At 46.1% G+C, this 22,500-nt stretch overlaps 3 protein-coding genes across 3 annotated transcripts in view; 2 read left to right on the top strand and 1 right to left on the bottom strand.

Moving 5' to 3' along the window:
* Positions 1–8,182: 8,182 nt before the first annotated feature.
* si:dkey-33m11.6 (uncharacterized protein LOC555986 homolog) lies at positions 8,183–10,717 on the bottom strand. Its single transcript, XM_034533444.1, has 2 exons — positions 10,028–10,717; positions 8,183–9,434 (listed from the first exon to the last, which is right to left on the bottom strand). Exons 1-2 carry the CDS (start codon positions 10,194–10,196, stop codon positions 9,361–9,363), a joined length of 243 nt encoding a protein of 80 aa, XP_034389335.1. The 5' UTR covers positions 10,197–10,717; the 3' UTR covers positions 8,183–9,360.
* A 6,142-nt stretch (positions 10,718–16,859) lies between these two features.
* Positions 16,860–18,793, top strand: LOC117730362 (anionic trypsin-1). The gene is made up of 5 exons (XM_034532040.1): positions 16,860–16,920; positions 17,012–17,162; positions 17,284–17,425; positions 17,851–18,108; positions 18,644–18,793. Exons 1-5 carry the CDS (start codon positions 16,860–16,862, stop codon positions 18,791–18,793), a joined length of 762 nt encoding a protein of 253 aa, XP_034387931.1.
* A 452-nt stretch (positions 18,794–19,245) lies between these two features.
* Positions 19,246–22,500, top strand: part of cdab (cytidine deaminase b) — a 4,107-nt gene continuing 852 nt past the window's right edge. The window contains exons 1-3 of the mRNA XM_034532039.1: positions 19,246–19,462; positions 20,004–20,115; positions 21,144–21,201. Coding sequence (XP_034387930.1) covers positions 19,246–19,462; positions 20,004–20,115; positions 21,144–21,201 — 387 coding nt within the window. The remainder of the gene's footprint in view (positions 19,463–20,003; positions 20,116–21,143; positions 21,202–22,500) is intronic.

Below are 22,500 nucleotides of genomic sequence, written 5' to 3'. Positions count from 1 at the left end.
TGTCTGAGAGACCAGAACCAAGAGGAGTTCATGTGTCTGAGAGACTAGAACCAAGAGGAGTTCATGTGTCTGAGAGACTAGAACCAAGAGGAGTTCATGTGTCTGAGAGACTAGAACCAAGAGAGGTTCATGTGTCTGAGAGACCAGAACCAAGAGAGGTTCATGTGTCTGAGAGACCAGAACCAAGAGGCGTTCAGGTGTCTGAGAGACCAGAACCAAGAGGAGTTCATGTGTCTGAGAGACCAGAACCAAGAGAGGTTAAGGTGTCTGAGAGACCAGAACCAAGAGGCGTTCAGGTGTCTGAGAGACCAGAACCAAGAGGAGTTCATGTGTCTGAGAGACCAGAACCAAGAGACGTTCATGTGTCTGAGAGACCAGAACCAAGAGGAGTTCATGTGTCTGAGAGACCAGAACCAAGAGGAGTTCATGTGTCTGAGAGACCAGAACCAAGAGACGTTCATGTGTCTGAGAGACCAGAACCAAGAGGAGTTCATGTGTCTGAGAGACCAGAACCAAGAGGAGTTCAGGTGTCTGAGAGACCAGAACCAAGAGACGTTCATGTGTCTGAGAGACCAGAACCAAGAGGAGTTCATGTGTCTGAGAGACCAGAACCAAGAGGAGTTCATGTGTCTGAGAGACCAGAACCAAGAGACGTTCAGGTGTCTGAGAGACCAGAACCAAGAGGCGTTCAGGTGTCTGAGAGACTAGAACCAAGAGGAGTTCATGTGTCTGAGAGACCAGAACCAAGAGAGGTTCAGGTGTCTGAGAGACCAGAACCAAGAGGAGTTCATGTGTCTGAGAGACCAGAACCAAGAGGAGTTCATGTGTCTGAGAGACTAGAACCAAGAGGAGTTCATGTGTCTGAGAGACCAGAACCAAGAGAGGTTAAGGTGTCTGAGAGACCAGAACCAAGAGGAGTTCATGTGTCTGAGAGACCAGAACCAAGAGGAGTTCATGTGTCTGAGAGACCAGAACCAAGAGAGGTTAAGGTGTCTGAGAGACCAGAACCAAGAGGAGTTCATGTGTCTGAGAGACCAGAACCAAGAGGAGTTCAGGTGTCTGAGAGACCAGAACCAAGAGAGGTTAAGGTGTCTGAGAGACCAGAACCAAGAGGAGTTCATGTGTCTGAGAGACTAGAACCAAGAGACGTTAAGGTGTCTGAGAGACCAGAACCAAGAGGAGTTCAGGTGTCTGAGAGACTAGAACCAAGAGAGGTTAAGGTGTCTGAGAGACCAGAACCAAGAGGAGTTCAGGTGTCTGAGAGACTTCAAGCTGGACTGATATCTGAGATGGAACTTGCTTGATAGATTGACGTCACGATTTCGCTGCAATAAAAGTGGGTTTTACCAACGTATCACAAGCAGGGGGGTTTCATGAGATGGGATGTTCACTGTTACATCCCTCTGATGGGATGTTCACTGTTACAACCCTCTGATGGGATGTTCACTGTTACATCCCTCTGATGGGATGTTCACTGTTACAACCCTCTGATGGGATGTTCACTGTTACAACCCTCTGATGGGATGTTCACTGTTACAACCCTCATCTCAACTTATCTCATCTCAACTTATCTCATCTCAACTTATCTCACCTCAACTTATCTCACCTCAACTTATCTTATCTCAACTTATCTTATCTCAACTTATCTCACCTCAACTTATCTCACCTCAACTTATCTTATCTCAACTTATCTTATCTCAACTTATCTCATCTCAACTTATCTCACCTCAACTTATCTTATCTCAACTTATCTCATCTCAACTTATCTCATCTCAACTTATCTTATCTCAACTTATCTCACCTCAACTTATCTTATCTCAACTTATCTCATCTCAACTTATCTCACCTCAACTTATCTCACCTCAACTTATCTTATCTCAACTTATCTCACCTCAACTTATCTTATCTCAACTTATCTCACCTCAACTTATCTTATCTCAACTTATCTCATCTCAACTTATCTCACCTCAACTTATCTCACCTCAACTTATCTCACCTCAACTTATCTTATCTCAACTTATCTCATCTCAACTTATCTCATCTCAACTTATCTCATCTCAACTTATCTCACCTCAACGCCTCCCTCCTCTCTCCTCCCTCCTTTCACCGCCTCTCCTCCCTCCTCCCTCCTCCGTCCTCCCTCCTTTCACCGCCTCTCCTCCCTCCTCCCTCCTCCCTCCTCCCTCCTCCGTCCTCCCTCCTCTCTCCTCCCTCCTTTCACCGCCTCTCCTCCCTCCTCCGTCCTCCCTCCTCCGTCCTCTCTCCTCCCTCCTCCCTCCTCCCTCCTCCGTCCTCTCTCCTCCCTCCTTTCACCGCCTCTCCTCCCTCCTCCCTCCTCCGTCCTCCCTCCTTTCACCGCCTCTCCTCCCTCCTCCCTCCTCCGTCCTCCCTCCTCTCTCCTCCCTCCTTTCACCGCCTCTCCTCCCTCCTCCGTCCTCCCTCCTCCGTCCTCTCTCCTCCCTCCTTTCACCGCCTCTCCTCCCTCCTCCCTCCTCCGTCCTCCCTCCTCCGTCCTCCCTCCTTTCACCGCCTCTCCTCCCTCCTCCCTCCTCCGTCCTCCCTCCTCCGTCCTCCCTCCTTTCACCGCCTCTCCTCCCTCCTCCGTCCTCCCTCCTCCGTCCTCCCTCCTTTCACCGCCTCTCCTCCCTCCTCCCTCCTCCCTCCTCCCTCCTCCCTCCTCCGTCCTCCCTCCTCCGTCCTCCCTCCTTTCACCGCCTCTCCTCCGTCCTCCCTCCTCCGTCCTCCCTCCTTTCACCGCCTCTCCTCCCTCCTCCCTCCTCCCTCCTCCGTCCTCCCTCCTCCGTCCTCCCTCCTTTCACCGCCTCTCCTCCCTCCTCCCTCCTCCCTCCTCCGTCCTCCCTCCTCCGTCCTCCCTCCTTTCACCGCCTCTCCTCCCTCCTCCCTCCTCCGTCCTCCCTCCATCACCATGCCCCCCAGCCTGTGGAACCTTAAATCGGGCCTCCGCTCCTCCCCAGGAGACATGGTTATAACAACAAGAATGCTGATCGGGAAATTACATAAAACACAGTTCTCTCATTATTTTCTCTTTTTTTCCTTTTCCATAAGCTTATTCACAGAAATGCATCGATAAAGGACGTGCATTGCCTCTGAGTTTGTTCATTGCATGCTTACTCTATGTGGTGATTACAATCACTGCTGTTACCTTTCATAAGGTTTCTTCATGTCAGATTCTGCTTTACATCTAACATACTTTCTGCTTTAATTTAAAAGTCAGGTTTTTGAAAACATTTCAATTAAGTGGAAGAAAACTGTAACAAAAGAAACCACAAAAACATTTCATAAATATCTGAGATCCTACTTTTTAAGACACAATTACAGAGTGTTATTGGTTGTAAATCATGGGAGGGTCCAGTTCTCACACCAGAGAATCAGCACCAATATCATTACTGTGGACACTCAAATCAAAATGTTGCATTACAATCTATATTTTAGAAAGTCTTGCTACAGACTAAGTTTGTAAATTGTTCTTTGATCAAATCCACGAGGTTAGTTTTTTTATTTAGAAATGTCAGTTTGATATCAACAAATTGACACAGTAAATAGATCAAATCATTCTGAGATGATACAATCCCCCTGTTTAGAGGCTCATACCCTTAAATACGTCTCTGTTGACCTCCGTCAGAGGTCATCGTCTCTGTTGACCTAACATAGCTAACAGAGCTTAGCTAACTTAGCTAACATAGCTAACAGGGCTAACAGAACAAACAGGGCTAACAATGCATACCCGGTAACTGGTTTCTGATGGAGAAACTGGGCCTGACGGGGATCCAGAGGGTTGGTGCTACTCTTTGAGGAGTGCAGTGCAGATCGTTGGCCATGACAGAGCCAATGGAGCACACTCACATGCACTAACGTGCACTAAAAGGTCCACTTTGCCCGCCCGGCTATGTAAACAAAGGCCAGAGGAGCTTGGGTCATACCGGTAGACATTCCTCCACGATATCTTTACACAGACAATACTGGTTTGCTGCTATGCATGATATTAATGCTCTGAATGTTTTACAGAGAATAACGATGCACCTTCAAATTGACTGAAAGACACATAATGGTAATATGTGCACCACATTTGAAATGAATGAATGTATTGTGATGTTCTGCAGTATGTTACTAGCTAAGTCCTGGAAGCTGTACTGAGTGAACACCATCTGACCCTTTGTTTGGACTGATCTGATGCCAGTTCAGTCCGATGACATCACGCCTTCACTGCAACATTTTGAATGAAAGGATCCATCACACAGAAAATTGCTCCTTGAATGTAAAGCCCTCTCATTCTGTATGAGGGAGAGATGTTCCTGCAGCAGGCACCAGCGTCACGCCTCTCCGCCGCCTGTTGAGAGAAGAGGGCAGAGATAAGATAATGAAGAACTTTCCATTAAGGAGAGCGATGGTATCACGCCGAGGCTCAGGGAAGACTATTGCACTGAAAACCCAGCAGCCGTTGAGTGGAAGGTGCATCTGTTACCATGGTACCCAGCCCAGGCAGCCCCTTTCATGTCTGTCAGACTGGGGAGGCAGAGAAGCTGTGTTTTAGTCTCGTCTGCGTCGGAGCTGAAACAGGCGTGTGTGTGTGCTTGTGTGTTTGCTGCATGCATGTGCGGCTGCAAGACACTGCACGTCGACATGCTCGTCACACGCCATGAATCATTTAGTCGCCACAGTAGAGCTGCAAATGTCACGTCTCATCAATGTCCCTCACGCTTTACGTCTCTGGAAGGAGTCCAAGAGAGGACTTGATTGAAGAGCTTTCACATGCAAACACACATTTATTGTATCGGGAAGCAGCGCGTACAGAATCATCTCAATGATTTCTGATATCGTTGCCTCCACTCTGAACAAGTGAGTGTGCGTTTCTAATTCTTGATGCGATTACTTTTGTGTCTCCTCCCAAATCTGATCACTCCAAAGAATGGGATGCTGCTTTCTCACAGTGGAACATGCTGGCTTGACCTTTGAACATGTGTAAGGAAACATGTGTAAGGAAACATGTGTAAGGGAACATGTGTAAGGGAACATGTGTAAGGAAACATGTGTAAGGAAACATGTGTAAGGGAACATGTGTAAGGAAACATGTGTAAGGAAACATGTGTAAGGGAACATGTGTAAGGAAACATGTGTAAGGGAACATGTGTAAGGGAACATGTGTAAGGGAACATGTGTAAGGAAACATGTGTAAGGAAACATGTGTAAGGGAACATGTGTAAGGAAACATGTGTAAGGGAACATGTGTAAGGGAACATGTGTAAGGAAACATGTGTAAGGGAACATGTGTAAGGAAACATGTGTAAGGAAACATGTGTAAGGGAACATGTGTAAGGAAACATGTGTAAGGAAACATGTGTAAGGGAACATGTGTAAGGGAACATGTGTAAGGAAACATGTGTAAGGGAACATGTGTACAGGGAACATGTGTAAGGGAACATGTGTAAGGGAACATGTGTAAGGAAACATGTGTAAGGGAACATGTGTAAGGAAACATGTGTAAGGAAACATGTGTAAGGGAACATGTGTAAGGGAACATGTGTAAGGAAACATGTGTAAGGGAACATGTGTACAGGAAACATGTGTAAGGGAACATGTGTACAGGAAACATGTGTAAGGGAACATGTGTACAGGGAACATGTGTACAGGGAACATGTGTAAGGAAACATGTGTAAGGAAACATGTGTAAGGGAACATGTGTAAGGAAACATGTGTAAGGGAACATGTGTAAGGAAACATGTGTAAGGGAACATGTGTACAGGGAACATGTGTAAGGGAACATGTGTAAGGAAACATGTGTAAGGGAACATGTGTAAGGAAACATGTGTAAGGAAACATGTGTAAGGGAACATGTGTAAGGGAACATGTGTAAGGGAACATGTGTAAGGAAACATGTGTAAGGAAACATGTGTAAGGAAACATGTGTAAGGGAACATGTGTAAGGAAACATGTGTAAGGAAACATGTGTAAGGAAACATGTGTAAGGGAACATGTGTAAGGGAACATGTGTAAGGAAACATGTGTAAGGGAACATGTGTACAGGAAACATGTGTAAGGGAACATGTGTAAGGGAACATGTGTAAGGGAACATGTGTAAGGAAACATGTGTAAGGGAACATGTGTACAGGAAACATGTGTAAGGGAACATGTGTAAGGGAACATGTGTACAGGGAACATGTGTTAGGTAACATGTGTAAGGAAACATGTGTAAGGGAACATGTGTAAGGGAACATGTGTAAGGAAACATGTGTAAGGGAACATGTGTAAGGGAACATGTGTACAGGGAACATGTGTACAGGGAGCATGTGTAAGGGAACATGTGTACAGGGAACATGTGTACGGGGAACGTGTGCACGGGGAACATGTGTAAGGGAATATGTGCACAGGGAACATGTGTACGGGGAACGTGTGCACGGGGAACATGTGTAAGGGAATATGTGCACGGGGAACATATGTCCAGGGAACATGTGTCCAGGGAACATGTGCATAGGGAATATGTGTACGGGGAACATACAGGGATGATGTGTACGGGGAACATGTGCACAGGGAACATGTGTATGGGGAACATGTGCACGGGGAACATGTGCATGGGGAACATGTGTACAGGGAACATGTGTACGGGGAACATGTGTACGGGGAACATGTGCACGGGGAACATGTGTACGGGGAACATGTGTACGGGGAACATGTGCACGGGGAACATGTGTACGGGGAACATGTGTAAGGGAACATGTGTACAGGGAACATGTGCACAGGGAACATGTGTACGGGGAACATGTGCACGGGGAACATGTGTACGGGGAACATGTGTACGGGGAACGTGTGCATTGGGATCATGTGTACAGGGAATATGTGCACGGGGAACATGTGTACGGGGAACGTGTGCACGGGGATCATGTGCACAGGGAACATGTGTACGGGGAGCGTGTGTACGGGGAACGTGCGCACGGGGAACATGTGTAAGGGAACATGTGTACAGGGAACATGTGCACAGGGAACATGTGTACGGGAACATGTGTCCAGGGAACATGTGTACAGGGAACATGTGTCCAGGGAACATGTGCACGGGAAAGATGTGTATGGGGAACATGTGCACAGGGAACATGTGTACAGGGAACATGTGTACAGGGAACATGTGTACAGGGAACATGTGCACGGGGAACATGTGTACGGGGAACGTGTGCATTGGGATCATGTGTACAGGGAACATGTGTACAGGGAATATGTGCACGGGGAACATGTGTACGGGGAACTTGTGCACAGGGATCATGTGCACAGGGAACATGTGTACGGGGAGCGTGTTCACGGGGAACGTGTGCACAGGGAACATGTGCACAGGGAACATGTGCACGGAGAACATACAGGGAAGATCCGTACGGGGAACATACAGGGAAGATGTGTACGGAGAACATGTGCACAGGAAAGATGTGTATGGGGAACATGTGTACAGTGAACATGTGCACAGGGAACATATGCACAGGAAAGATGTGTCCAGGGAACATGTGTAAGGGAACATGTGCACAGGGAACATGTGTCCAGGGAACATGTGCACAGGGAACATGTGTACAGGGAACATGCGTCCAGGGAACATGTGTACAGGGAACATGTGTAAGGGAACATGTGCACAGAGAACATGTGTAAGGGAACATGTGCACAGGGAACATGTGCACAGAGAACATGTGTACAGGGAATATGTGCAGAGGGAACATGTGTACAGGGAACATGTGCACAGGGAACATGTGTAAGGGAACATGTGCACAGGGAACATGTGCACAGAGAACATGTGTAAGGGAACATGTGCACAGGGAACATGTGTCCAGGGAACATGTGTAAGAGAACATGTGTACAGGGAACATGTGCAGAGGGAACATGTGCACAGAGAACATGTGTCCAGGGAACATGTGTAAGGGAACGTGTGCAGAGGGAACATGTGCACGGGGACGATGTGTACGGGGAACATGTGCATGGGGAACATGTGCAGAGGGAACATGTGCAGAGGGAACATGTGCACAGAGAACATGTGTCCAGGGAACATGTGCATGGGGAACATGTCAGCCAAGCTAGAGTTTTCATCCTTCTGATACAAAAATTGTTTTGTGTTTTTGCTACAGTTTTAAAACAGTTAGTTAAAAACCTAAAGTAACATCAAGTACATAATTCACACAATCAACACTAAACATTAAGTACTTTGTCATAATCTTTATTACAAGATATTAGGCCACTGTACAAATCAGTGTGAATCGTACAGTACAACGCAGAATTAAGACTGTTTCTCGAGGTTTGTCATTCAAAGCTGTATACGAGGTGCTTCAAGAATACACAAGAGTTTCAGAGCTTCTGCCGTGCATGCATGATTTCATATTTGCCATGCATGAGTTGGTATCTTTAAGAAAGAGGCCAAAAAAATGGCCACCCAACAAAACAACTGAATTGTATGAGTGAATGTATAAAGCACAAAAAAAGAAATCGTCTGGTACAGTATTATTCCTCATGAGTTTTGGCACACACAATAATGCACAATGTAATATAAATAGGTTATCAATAAAGGTGTGTACAGTCAAGTTACAGTATTAACCAATCCAGGTGAAAGCCTGGGAAGCTCACAAACAGGTGGGAGGTACACTGCATATAAATGACTCGTTAGCGGCAAAGGATGTAACAAAAAACACTCAGGCAACATCGAGAATAGTTAAGTGAAGAAGAAATGTCACTCCGAGTTCTGGAAATACAAAAGAACACTCCCTCGGGCCTCGAGTCACTGCAAAAGACATATTCCAAAGGATCAATAAATAAAGTCTTCAACTCAGAGAACAAACCAGTTTCCCACTTTGTGCAAGAAAATATGGGCTACCCTTTCCATATTTACAAACTCTGATATTCAGCCGCCCTCGATCCAAATGAAGAGCAGAAACGATGGTACCATAGGTTGGAATGATAAGCTAGTAGAAGTGTGTGCTTTAGTTTTTTTATTACATGTATTTATGTATCCTGTCCCTGATTTCTGCATTTCGACAGCAGAAGGAGGCGACTCCTTCCTCCCCCTCGTGCCCCCCCCACCCTGTTTTCTTGTCCCGCTTTGGATTTCTGGCGGAACCCTGCAATCGAGGGTGTGTTTGTTTGTGTGTGTGGGTGTGTGTTTGGGGGGGGGGTCCACCTGGGGGTCTCCTTCACTGCCATCTCCCACCCTTGCCAGTGCGCGTCACCTGGATGGTCCTGATTGACGGGGTGAGGAGGGTGTGGAGGTGCTGCTTGCTGCCACATGAGAGAAAGTGCTTATATACAATGTCTTTGGATTAAAACTGGTCAACATCGCCAGACAACATGTCAACAGTGTCTTTTGGGGGGGTGGAGCCGAGCGCTCTAAGCCTCCGCCGGGGTCTTCTCTGATCCACCTTTCAGTGCTTCGGCGTCGCCGTTCTCATCCTCAATCACAACTGTGGAGGACATGGAGAGAGTTAATGAGGGAGGCTGACAGGGGGCACTAACGCAGACCATCACATGAGCAGTTAGGGGTGTGCATGCAAATGACAACGACTGTGTGATCACGCACACAGTCAACGTGCACATGCAGTTCTTCCATGTCTGTGCGCCAACCTTCATGCAACTGTCTGCTGTCAGTGCACGAACCACCTCATGGTTTCATCAGGAATGCAGGATCCACAAAGCCCAACACACAAGCAGCCTCAATGCACCATGCAATCACAACATCACAATCTCAGTCACCAGGGACATCCAGAGCACTCTGTTGAGCAGCATCCAGCATCCAGCATCCAGCATCCAGCATCCAGCATCCAGCATCCAGCATCCAGCATCCAGCATCCAGCATCCAGCACGCACTGCGCATCCAACGTGTGTTGCAATGCGAATCCAATATTTAACAAGCATGCCGATGTCTCTGATGGAGGCTCAATAGCTCAGTCAAAGGTGTTGCCTTTCTGGCATGGCAGGGAGCATTCCTTATTAATTATGGTCAACTATAATGCAACACATCACCGTGCACAAGAAAACGCCTTCATTATATAATTACCCCGTTTGCTCCGGCCTATTTGTCCGAGTTTCGGCGGACGTTTGTTCTGTGACCCGTTGAAGAAGTTGTTGGTGTCTTGGAGGCGACAGGTGAAGGACAGGTGTCCCTCGTCGCCCTCATTTCCATAATGACTCATGTTTTCTTCGTTGAAAGGCAGCACTTCCGACATCTCTCCGGCTGAAGCGTAAAGCTCGTGTTTGAGGGGAGGAAACACAAAGCGAGCCCGTTCTGTTTACCCCGAAGACACGTGCCGTCTCCGGAGGAACGACGCACGACCTCACGCGATCCAAATGCTCTCAGTGCTCCGGCGACATTATTCAAAATGTCCAGTTTCTTTGTTTTCTGTCTGCGCGTATTTGGAAATGGAGGCGCGCGTGCGACCGAGCCGTGGAGCGCCCGCTGGTTCCGAGCGTCGCGCGGACAGTCTGAGGGAGAAATGCAAATGAGGAGCGATGCAAAACACGGATCCAGGGAGACCTGGAGAGGGAGCTGCACGGGGGTTCTGGTGCAGCCCGGAGAAGCTTCCAGTCGGAGTCGTGCCGTCCCGATGCTCCACTCTCTGGGACCGAGAATCAAACAAATGGAGGCTTGATGTCCAGAGAGGACCCGACATGTGAACCGATTCACGGCTCCAGTCGAGCTGCAGCTGTCAGATCTTCCTGTTTCACTCACAGTGAGCGGCACGTTGTTGGAGCGGAACTCCGCAGTCTACGTGCACCAGAGCTCACCAGACGATGGCAGTGTGTTATAGGACATGTATGAACACCTAACCCTGTGTTATAGGACATGTATGAACACCTAACCCTGTGTTATAGGACATGTATGAACACCTAACCCTGTGTTATAGGCCATGTATGAACATCTAACCCTGTGTTATAGGACATGTATGAACACCTAACCCTGTGTTATAGGACATGTATGAACACCTAACCCTGTGTTATAGGACATGTATGAACATCTAACCCTGTGTTATAGGACATGTATGAACATCTAACCCTGTGTTATAGGACATGTATGAACACCTAACCCTGTGTTATAGGACATGTATGAACACCTAACCCTGTGTTATAGGACATGTATGAACACCTAACCCTGTGTTATAGGACATGTATGAACATCTAACCCTGTGTTATAGGACATGTATGAACATCTAACCCTGTGTTATAGGACATGTATGAACATCTAACCCTGTGTTATAGGACATGTATGAACACCTAACCCTGTGTTATAGGCCATGTATGAACACCTAACCCTGTGTTATAGGACATGTATGAACACCTAACCCTGTGTTATAGGACATGTATGAACATCTAACCCTGTGTTATAGGCCATGTATGAACATCTAACCCTGTGTTATAGGCCATGTATGAACATCTAACCCTGTGTTATAGGACATATATGAACATCTAACCCTGTGTTATAGGACATGTATGAACACATAACCCTGTGTTATAGGACATGTATGAACACCTAACCCTGTGTTATAGGACATATATGAACACCTAACCCTGTGTTATAGGACATATATGAACATCTAACCCTGTGTTATAGGACATGTATGAACACCTAACCCTGTGTTATAGGACATGTATGAACACCTAACCCTGTGTTATAGGACATATATGAACATCTAACCCTGTGTTATAGGACATGTATGAACACCTAACCCTGTGTTATAGGACATGTATGAACATCTAACCCTGTGTTATAGGACATGTATGAACATCTAACCCTGTGTTATAGGACATGTATGAACACCTAACCCTGTGTTATAGGACATGTATGAACACCTAACCCTGTGTTATAGGACATGTATGAACACCTAACCCTGTGTTATAGGACATGTATGAACACCTAACCCTGTGTTATAGGACATGTATGAACATCTAACCCTGTGTTATAGGACATGTATGAACACCTAACCCTGTGTTATAGGACATGTATGAACACCTAACCCTGTGTTATAGGACATATATAAACATCTAACCCTAACCCTGTGTTATAGGACATGTATGAACACCTAACCCTGTGTTATAGGCCATGTATGAACATCTAACCCTGTGTTATAGGACATGTATGAACACCTAACCCTGTGTTATAGGACATGTATGAACACCTAACCCTGTGTTATAGGACATATATGAACATCTAACCCTGTGTTATAGGACATGTATGAACATCTAACCCTGTGTTATAGGACATGTATGAACATCTAACCCTGTGTTATAGGACATATATAAACATCTAACCCTGTGTTATAGGACATATATGAACATCTAACCCTGTGTTATAGGACATATATGAACACCTAACCCTGTGTTATAGGACATGTATGAACACATAACCCTGTGTTATAGGACATGTATGAACATCTAACCCTAACCCTGTGTTATAGGACATGTATGAACATCTAACCCTGTGTTATAGGACATGTATGAACATCTAACCCTGTGTTATAGGACATATATGAACATCTAACCCTGTGTTATAGGCCATGTATGAACATCTAACCCTAACCCTGTGTTATAGGCCATATATGAACATCTAACCCTGTGTTATAGGACATATATGAACATCTAACCCTGTGTTATAGGACATATATGAACATCTAACCCTAACCCTGTGTTATAGGCCATGTATGAACACCTAACCCTGTGTTATAGGACATGTATGAACACCTAACCCTGTGTTATAGGACATGTATGAACATCTAACCCTGTGTTATAGGACATGTATGAACATCTAACCCTGTGTTATAGGACATATATGAACATCTAACCCTGTGTTATAGGCCATGTATGAACATCTAACCCTAACCCTGTGTTATAGGCCATATATGAACATCTAACCCTGTGTTATAGGCCATGTATGAACATCTAACCCTGTGTTATAGGACATATATGAACACATAACCCTGTGTTATAGGACATGTATGAACACATAACCCTGTGTTATAGGACATGTATGAACATCTAACCCTGTGTTATAGGACATGTATGAACATCTAACCCTAACCCTGTGTTATAGGACATATATGAACAGCTAACCCTGTGTTATAGGACATGTATGAACATCTAACCCTGTGTTATAGGACATGTATGAACATCTAACCCTAACCCCATGTGGGCGTTATGGGCTGAGGTCAGGAGTTGAAGATGTTCCACTCAGTAAGTCAGTAAAACATCTTATTAAGATGTTCTTAATACAACATGATATATACATTCTGTTCCTCCTGAAAGGAGCTTCCACTATTCATTTTGTAATTGATGAGATGATGATTCATTATATTCATATAGATATTATCCATAAACCTTTAGGATGCAGCTTGAGAAGGTGTTCTTGCTGTTGTGTCATCACACTTGGTGTGAAGTTACGAGGTCAGAGGGCGCTGTGTTCAATGAGCCCACTGGGATGGTCTCTGGGTTCCATCTCATTCTCTCCTCATGAAACACAGATATGAAAACACAGACGATTGTTTCTCAAAGGGAACATAACCAAATATCACAATGGATGAAAGGTGAGATCTAAGCCTGCAGCATAAGCCGTCAACTCTTCACAGACGTGACACACCTATAGCTCATCTTTCACATCTTAATAACTCCTTATGTTTCACAAACATCTGACCATATTGTCATCACAGTGGACTTCTGTATTGATGGATTTCATTCATTAGTAATCTAAACCCACCCTGCCCATATTGAACAACAAGGAAATGCTTTAATATATTCTAACCGTAAACATTTGCTTTAAAGCTTTGTGTTCATATGAGCGGAGCATGTGAGACTAAACACAATAATAGTCTCGTTCCAAAAGAAGGCTCAAGGCCGACACCTCGAAGGATATTGACGTCATGATGACATATAAGAAGAACGAGAGGACATAAGGGGTGTAAAATGAGACGTGATATGGAAAAACAAAGAATCGACGAACACAACGTGAGCCGATGTCTATCTGAAGCGTGCTAACATTAGCCACCAGAAGCTACTGCTCATATCTATATATGAATGCATTGTATTGCTCATGAATTCACCTTTCCATCCGTAGAGTGTGTAGTTAAATGAGCTGCTTCAGGGAAACACTGATGTGTTGAGTCCTCACAGCTCTTATACTGTAACACTCTTTATGTAAATGATGTGTTTGTCGTATGAACGCATGCTGGAATAAACAAACTAACTTCACGCTTCATCCACACACACTTGTCTTTTTGTGTAGACTACCTCGTAGACCACCCCTTAGACCACAGAGTAGACTACCTAGTAGACCACCCCGTAGACTACGACGTAGACCACAGAGTAGACTACCTCGTAGACCACCCCTTAGACCACAGAGTAAACTACCTCGTAGACCACCCCTTAGACCACAGAGTAGACTACCTCGTAGACCACCCCTTAGACCACAGAGTAGACTACCTCGTAGACCACCCCGTAGACTACGCCGTAGACCACCTCATAGACCATCCTGTAGACTACGATGTAGACGACAGAGTAGACCACCTCATAGACTACCCCGTAGACTATGACGTAGACCACAGAGTAGACTACCTCGTAGACCACCCCTTAGACTACCTCGTAGACCACCCCTTAGACTACAGAGTAAACCACCTCGTAGACCACCCCGTAGACTACAACGTAGACAACAGAGTAGACCACCTCGTAGACAACAGAGTAGACCACCTCGTAGACCATCCCGTAGACTACGATGTAGACAACAGAGTAGACTACCTCGTAGACCACCTCATAGACCATCCTGTAGACTACAATGTATACGACAGAGTAGACCACCTCATAGACCACCCCGTAGACTACGCCATAGCCTACAGAGTAGACCACAGAGTGGATCACCCCGTAGACCACAGAGTAGACTACCTCGTAAACCACCCCATAAACTACGATGTAGACCACAGAGTAGACAACAGAGTAGACCACCCCATAGACCACAGAGTAGACTACCTCGTAGACTACAGAGTAGACCACCCCATAGACTACCACGTAGACCACAGAGTAGACCACCCCATAGACCACAGAATAGACTACCTCGTAGACTACGACGTAGACTACGATGTAGACTACCTCGTAGACTACGACGTAGACTACAGGGTTGACCACCCCATAGACTACCACGTAGACCACAGAGTAGACCACCCCGTAGACTACAGAGTAGACTACAGAGTAGACTACAGAGTAGACCATGTCCTGTGCTCTCCCCAAAAACCAACTGCACCCAAAACCAGAATGGACTTTCAGAGATGGAGCACAATATACAATATGATATGCTCCAGATTGGCCACCAGTACCATAATAAGCATGAGGTCAGCGTTGTTGGTGCTCCTGTTGTAGAGTGGGTGGGGGACCATGTATATACATATATATATATGTATATAGACATATATATATTTATATATATACGTATATATATATATATATATATATATATATGTATATATATATATATATATATATATATATATATATATATATATATATATATATATATATATATATATGTATATATATATATATATATATATATATATATCTTTGGATCCTTAGATATATCATGTATGCAGACTTTGAGGACAAATATCATAAGTCCTCAATCTAATGCTACAATTTAGCTTTGTTAACGACACCATACGCACACAGACACACACACACACACACATACACACACACACACATCCCTCTGGGGAGCGCTGCACGCTATCACTTTCCCAGCTGGAGACGCCATGAAGCCGATGGGTTACAGGTTCAACGCCCCAGAGGAGGACCAAGAAGGAAAAGAACAACAAGAAACTGGTGGGAAACTAATTGAGTGACACCTGAGAGATGGAGCCTCTGAGAGGAGGCGGAGCCTGCAGCAGGACTAGAGGGCCGGGTTTCCCTGCTGGACCTGACTAATCAGCATGAACACGGGCCACTGGTTTGGACCTCTGGTGTGGGCCACTGGTTTGGACCTCTGGTGAGGGCCACTGGTTTGGACCTCTGGTGTGGGCCACTGGTTTGGACCTCTGGTGAGGGCCACTGGTTTGGACCTCTGGTGTGGGCCACTGGTTTGGACCTCTGGTGTGGGCCACTGGTTTGGACCTCTGGTGTGGGCCACTGGTTTGGACCTCTGGTGTGGGCCACTGGTTTGGACCTCTGGTGTGGGCCACTGGTTTGGACCTCTGGTGAGGGCCACTGGTACAGGTTGAGATGGGGGGGCGACTCCTCCCCATCAGACCACATGGGGCCTGTGGTGCCTCATGGATCCACATGTCTGCAGAGTGTATTGTGTCATTTGTGTGGCTGGTCTTTGTCCCCCCCCCCCCCCCCCCCCCCCCTGAACAATGGGCTGAACCAATGGGGACAAAGCCTGAGAAAGAGAAGTGTAATGAAGGAGAAGGTAATCATGTACTAGGTCACACTCTTGGCTCTCTGGAGCGCTGAGATACACGGAGAGGAACAATGCAGCGAGGTGTGACCGTATAAAAGAGGACGGCTCTCCAGCTCCACTGTACGTTGGGAGAGCAGTGTGTGGACGCTTGGACTGGTTTCTGACTGGTTTCTGACTGGTTTCTGACTGGACTCTTGAAAAGGTGAGAAGCTGATGAATAACCTCTCTTATACGAGCAATGAATAGGAAGGGCCCCTCACCTCCTCTCTGACCTTGGACTGTGCTTGTGGACCTGAGGATGCAGGAGGTGTGTTCAGGAGTATCTCGAGGTGTTCGGGAAGAACAGAAGACCTCATTGGTTCTCCTTCGGGACCTTTTGGTTATTGTGATTGACAATGTGATTGTATCACTCTTGTAAATCCTCTCTCATCTCTATTCTTTCTTCTCAGTAGCTCCTAAGATGAACCTAGCTCCTTCCTACCCCCTCTCACTGCTCCTGCTGCTGGCTGCCCCCCTACCAGGTGAGCCATCTGACTTCATGGAGTCCACCTCATAGCAACTCAAATACAGGAGCTTCTCTCATGTGTGTCGCGTCCCCTCCTCGGCTCTTAGGCGTGTCCGGGACCAGAATCATCGGGGGTGCAGAGGTGCCCCCCCTCTCCATCAAGTACCAGGCCTCCATCCTGTTCATGAACTACCACTTCTGTGGAGGCACCCTCATCCACAGGCAGTGGGTGGTGTCTGCCGCCCACTGCTGGAGACCGTGAGTCACTGCAGCGTCACACCTGGGACACGCACCGCACCGGGCATGTGAATCAGAGTCGGAATGATCTGGAACCCTGATGCGGCTCTGAGAACTGGTCCTCTGCCTTCTGCTCTGCTAGGAGTCACCTGATCCAGGTGGTCCTGGGTGAGCATGACATCAGCAAGGAGGAGGGCACTGAGCAGAGGTTCAACGTGGTCTTGGTCCTCCAGCACTACCAGTACCAACACTGGACGTTTGACAATGACATCATGCTGCTGAAGGTGAGGCTATACACACACATATATATATATATATATATATATATATATATATATATATATATATATATATATATATAAAAAGTAAAAATCAAAACTTCAAAAAAATCTTACTTCAGTAAATAATTTCAATTATCAGCTAAATGTACAGAACACTACTATTTTGACAGGCTGAGTAACTCATTATTATTATTATTATTATTGATCCTCTTCTGCCTCCGTCTGCTCCGTTTTATTCATTATTGTGTTTGATATTATAATGAGTCAGAAGCACAGACATAGAACATGTACAGAGCTCCCTTCAGCATGAGCTGACTGAAGGATAACAATACAATAATAATAATAATAATAATAACAATAATGATAACAACAATAATAACAATAATAATAACAACAATAACCCTCACATTGTAATCTCTGTGCGCCAGTTGGACCGCCCGGCTGACATCAACGCCTCGGTGGAGCCGGCCTCTCTGCCGGACCCGGACTCCCCGCCCCTGGCGGACTTTGCCCCGTGCACGGTCAGCGGCTGGGGGGTCACCTGGCTGTACAGCTACCAGCTGTCCCCCGTCCTGAAGTCCGTGGAGGTGGACCTGTTCAACGACTGCTGGTACTACTACTACTTCAGGGTCACGGACAACATGCTGTGTGCCGGATCGCTCTCTGGGGGGAAGGACTCCTGTCAGGTGAGGCCTGGAGCTGGACCCGGGTGCTGGTCTCATGAGCTGCAGTATCATTGAGAACCCTTGTGTTCAGGACCTCAAACTGATTCTCAAACTGGTTCTCTGCATCCTTCAAGCTGCATTCACAGATTTCCAGGTGGGGCAGTGTAATAGGATGGAAAGTTGTGTTTGACGACTCATTCAAAGTGTAACTCCACCCCAATGTTGAAGTTTACCATCATGTCATTTAGAAAAGAAGGAGAGATCACGCTTACTTTAGATAGAGAGCTAAACTAGGAACATTTGATTCATCTGCACTCTGCAGCGTACCAGATAATCATCATCATCATTATCATCATCATCATCAGAACAGTCATTAACTGATGCACCAGATTGTGTCGTGAGCTGACGGCTTCATTTACAGTTAAACCGACTCGTGCTGTGATTGGGATGACAAGCTTCATTTAGTCCTGAAGTAGATCTGACCCGACCTGTGAAAGAAACGTCCACATTGAAACGTCCCAGCTGAACCTGTCCCTGTTGCCTCCTCCATCCTCAGGGGGACTCGGGGGGGCCTCTCATGTGCAACGGCAGGTTTGTGGGCATCGTGTCGTGGGGCATCGGCTGTGCCTACGCTTACTACCCCGGGGTCTACACCAAGGTCAGGAACTACCTCGGGTGGATCCACTGGGTGACCCAGAACCGCTGAAGCCCTCTGAGGGTCACTGTGCTGGGATCAGAATGGATACTTTTAACTATAATAATTATAACAAACACCCCATGAGTGTGAGAGAAGACTGGGTTATTGTGGAATAAAAGTCTCACTACAACTAAATGCACTTTGTACTTGACTTATTTGTTTGTGGTGCACAACCACGTCACAGATGTTGGGGATCTCATGTCCCGGATCCTTTTGGTCTTTGAAGCCTCCATTTCCCCAGCTGATCAATAAAGACCGTCTCCGTATCATTGGTTATCAGTCCCACAGGTGTCCCAGCATCCTGCAGGTCTTCATGTGAACCAACAAGCCGCCTCCCATACCGTGATGACGGCCTCTGGGATTCCTCTTCAGCCACTGGCTGCTGGCTCCCTCTCCCCCTCCGTCCCGTTGCTATTTAAAGAGCTCCACTGGACTTGTGCACCAACTCAGAGAGAGCCACCATGGCCCGGGTGGAGTCCAGCGAGGGGGGGGCGCGTGTTGAGGACCAGAGCCCGGGACCCCAGAGCCCGGGACCCCAGAGCCCGGGACCCCTGTCCCAGGACGCAGTGAAGAAGCTGATCCAGCAGTCGCAAGAGGCGAAGCAGGCGGCCTACTGTCCCTACAGCAAGTTCAGGGTGGGAGCCGCTCTGCTGACGCTAGACGACTGTGTGATTACAGGTGAGACCCCCAAGGGTTCAAAGGTCAAAGGTCAAGTTATAACGTGGACTAGGAGAATAATAGGAGTAAGCATGCGAACACTTTACAGATCAGCTTCTAGTGGACTCGTTTCTGCTGTTCATCTGACATGTGAGAAGTAGCAGATGTGATGCAGTTAATGATTAGAGTGATTGGAGTCACAATTATTGATTGCTGATCAGTTTCACTATGATTACCTGAGTTAATGATTACCTGACAGCAGGTGGAGTGACAGGTGTCATTTGAACATGTTTCCCTCCACTGAAGTCTACCAGGATGAGTCTTTATCGTTCCAATTGATTGAGAAGGAGATTTCTCTGGATGAACCATCTCAACATGACCTGAGGTGACCTTTTGTCAACAGGAATGCGCTCCTGGCTTTCCAAACCAGTCTCACGTGCACCTCACGTGCACCTCACGGCACACTGCTGTTAGTGCAATGACCTGTTCAGCAACTGTTTGACAGGAGAGAGGAAGTAACCCCCCCCCTCCTGCTCATTCTTCTGTACTCGTGTCCCGGCAGGTTGCAATGTGGAGAACGCGTGCTACAACCTGGGGATATGTGCTGAAAGGAACGCCATCTCAAAGGCCGTGTCCCAAGGCTACAGGAGCTTCAAGGCCATTGCAATAGCCAGGTAATGATGGCTTCTGGGTAATATGCAGTTACATGACTCTGGTGGTTCTCACCACACTGTCACACATGATGGCTTCTGTACATCTCTGGTCAAACTTAGCAGCTGCTTTACCAGAAGGTGAGGCCAGAGAAAGGTGAGGCCAGAGAGGTGAGGCCAGAGAAAGGTGAGGCCAGAGAGGTGAGGCCAGAGAAAGGTGAGGCCAGAGAAAGGTGAGGCCAGAGAGAGGTGAGGCCAGAGAGAGGTGAGGCCAGAGAGGTGAGGCCAGAGAAAGATGAGGCCAGAGAAAGATGAGGCCAGAGAAAGGTGAGGCCAGAGAAAGGTGAGGCCAGAGAAAGGTGAGGCCAGAGAGAGGTGAGGCCAGAGAGAGGTGAGGCCAGAGAGAGGTGAGGCCAGAGAGAGGTGAGGCCAGAGAGAGGTGAGGCCAGAGAAAGGTGAGGCCAGAGAAAGGTGAGGCCAGAGAAAGGTGAGGCCAGAGAAAGGTGAGGCCAGAGAGAGGTGAGGCCAGAGAGAGGTGAGGCCAGAGAGAGGTGAGGCCAGAGAGAGGTGAGGCCAGAGAAAGGTGAGGCCAGAGAAAGGTGAGGCCAGAGAAAGGTGAGGCCAGAGAAAGGTGAGGCCAGAGAGAGGTGAGGCCAGAGAGAGGCGAGGCCAGAGAGAGGTGAGGCCAGAGAGGTGAGGCCAGAGAAAGGTGAGGCCAGAGAGAGGCGAGGCCAGAGAGAGGTGAGGCCAGAGAGAGGTGAGGCCAGAGAGGTGAGGCCAGAGAAAGGTGAGGCCAGAGAAAGGTGAGGCCAGAGAGAGGTGAGGCCAGAGAAAGGTGAGGCCAGAGAAAGGTGAGGCCAGAGAAAGGTGAGGCCAGAGAAAGGTGAGGCCAGAGAAAGGTGAGGCCAGAGAGAGGTGAGGCCAGAGAGGTGAGGCCAGAGAGGTGAGGCCAGAGAGAGGTGAGGCCAGAGAGGTGAGGCCAGAGAAAGAGTGAAGGCTGCAACGTGTTAAGAGTTCATATGAATATGGTTTCTCTTTTTCTTCTCTTGCAGCGACCTGGAGGAGCAGTTCATCTCCCCGTGTGGCGGCTGCAGGCAGTTCATACGAGAGGTACCACCTCCCTCCCTTTAGTGTGAGACCATAAGTTCTTCTTTCCCTTATGACTAATGCTGTATATGATACATGTTCTTCTTTCCCTTATGACTAATGCTGTATATGATACATGTTCTTCTTTTCCTTATGACTAATGCTGTATTTGATACATGTTCTTCTTTTCCTTATGACTAATGATGTATTTGATACATGTTCTTCTTTTCCTTATGAATAAAGCTGTATATGATACATGTTCTTCTTTTCCTTATGACTAATGCTGTATTTGATACATGTTCTTCTTTTCCTTATGACTAATGATGTATTTGATACATGTTCTTCTTTTCTTTATGACTAATGCTGTATTTGATACATGTTCTTCTTTTCTTTATGACTAATGCTGTATTTGATACATGTTCTTCTTTTCCTTATGACTAATGATGTATTTGATACATGTTCTTCTTTTCCTTATGAATAATGCTGTATTTGATACATGTTCTTCTTTTCCTTATGACTAATGATGTATTTGATACATGTTCTTCTTTTCCTTATGAATAAAGCTGTATATGATACATGTTCTTCTTTTCCTTATGACTAATGATGTATATGATACATGTTCTTCTTTTCTTTATGACTAATGCTGTATATGATACATGTTCTTCTTTCCCTTATGAATAAAGCTGTATATGATACATGTTCTTCTTTTCTTTATGACTAATGCTGTATTTGATACATGTTCTTCTTTCCCTTATGAATAATGCTGTATTTGATACATGTTCTTCTTTCCCTTATGAATAATGCTGTATTTGATACATGTTCTTCTTTCCCTTATGAATAATGCTGTATTTGATACATGTTCTTCTTTCCCTTATGACTAATGCTGTATTTGATACATGTTCTTCTTTCCCTTATGAATAATGCTGTATTTGATACATGTTCTTCTTTCCCTTATGAATAATGCTGTATTTGATACATGTTCTTCTTTTCCTTATGAATAAAGCTGTATTTGATACATGTTCTTCTTTTCCTTATGAATAATGCTGTATATGATACATGTTCTTCTTTTCCTTATGAATAAAGCTGTATATGATACATGTTCTTCTTTTCCTTATGACTAATGCTGTATTTGATACATGTTCTTCTTTCCCTTATGAATAATGCTGTATTTGATACATGATACATGTTCTTCTTTCCCTTATGAATAATGCTGTATATGATACATGTTCTTCTTTCCCTTATGACTAATGCTGTATGATACATGTTCTTCTTTCCCTTATGAATAATGCTGTATATGATACATGTTCTTCTTTCCCTTATGAC

This window comes from Cyclopterus lumpus, chromosome 5 (genome assembly GCF_009769545.1).
Source record: "Cyclopterus lumpus isolate fCycLum1 chromosome 5, fCycLum1.pri, whole genome shotgun sequence".
In the NCBI taxonomy this organism is placed as follows: Eukaryota; Metazoa; Chordata; class Actinopteri; order Perciformes; family Cyclopteridae; genus Cyclopterus; species Cyclopterus lumpus.
Note: the sequence above shows the minus strand (reverse complement) of the source record. Positions and strands in the feature narration are given on the sequence as shown.

Excerpts from the sequence above, each read along its gene's own strand:
- LOC117730362 (XM_034532040.1), top strand. The coding sequence starts at position 16,860 with ATGAACCTAGCTCCTTCCTACCCCCTCTCACTGCTCCTGCTGCTGGCT. Across the intron at positions 17,426-17,850 it reads ATGACATCATGCTGCTGAAG|TTGGACCGCCCGGCTGACAT; the intron begins GTGAGGCTATAC and ends TCTGTGCGCCAG. Across the intron at positions 18,109-18,643 it reads GGGGGAAGGACTCCTGTCAG|GGGGACTCGGGGGGGCCTCT; the intron begins GTGAGGCCTGGA and ends CTCCATCCTCAG.
- si:dkey-33m11.6 (XM_034533444.1), bottom strand. The coding sequence starts at position 10,196 with ATGTCGGAAGTGCTGCCTTTCAACGAAGAAAACATGAGTCATTATGGA. Across the intron at positions 9,435-10,027 it reads AATAGGCCGGAGCAAACGGG|TTGTGATTGAGGATGAGAAC; the intron begins GTAATTATATAA and ends TGTCCTCCACAG.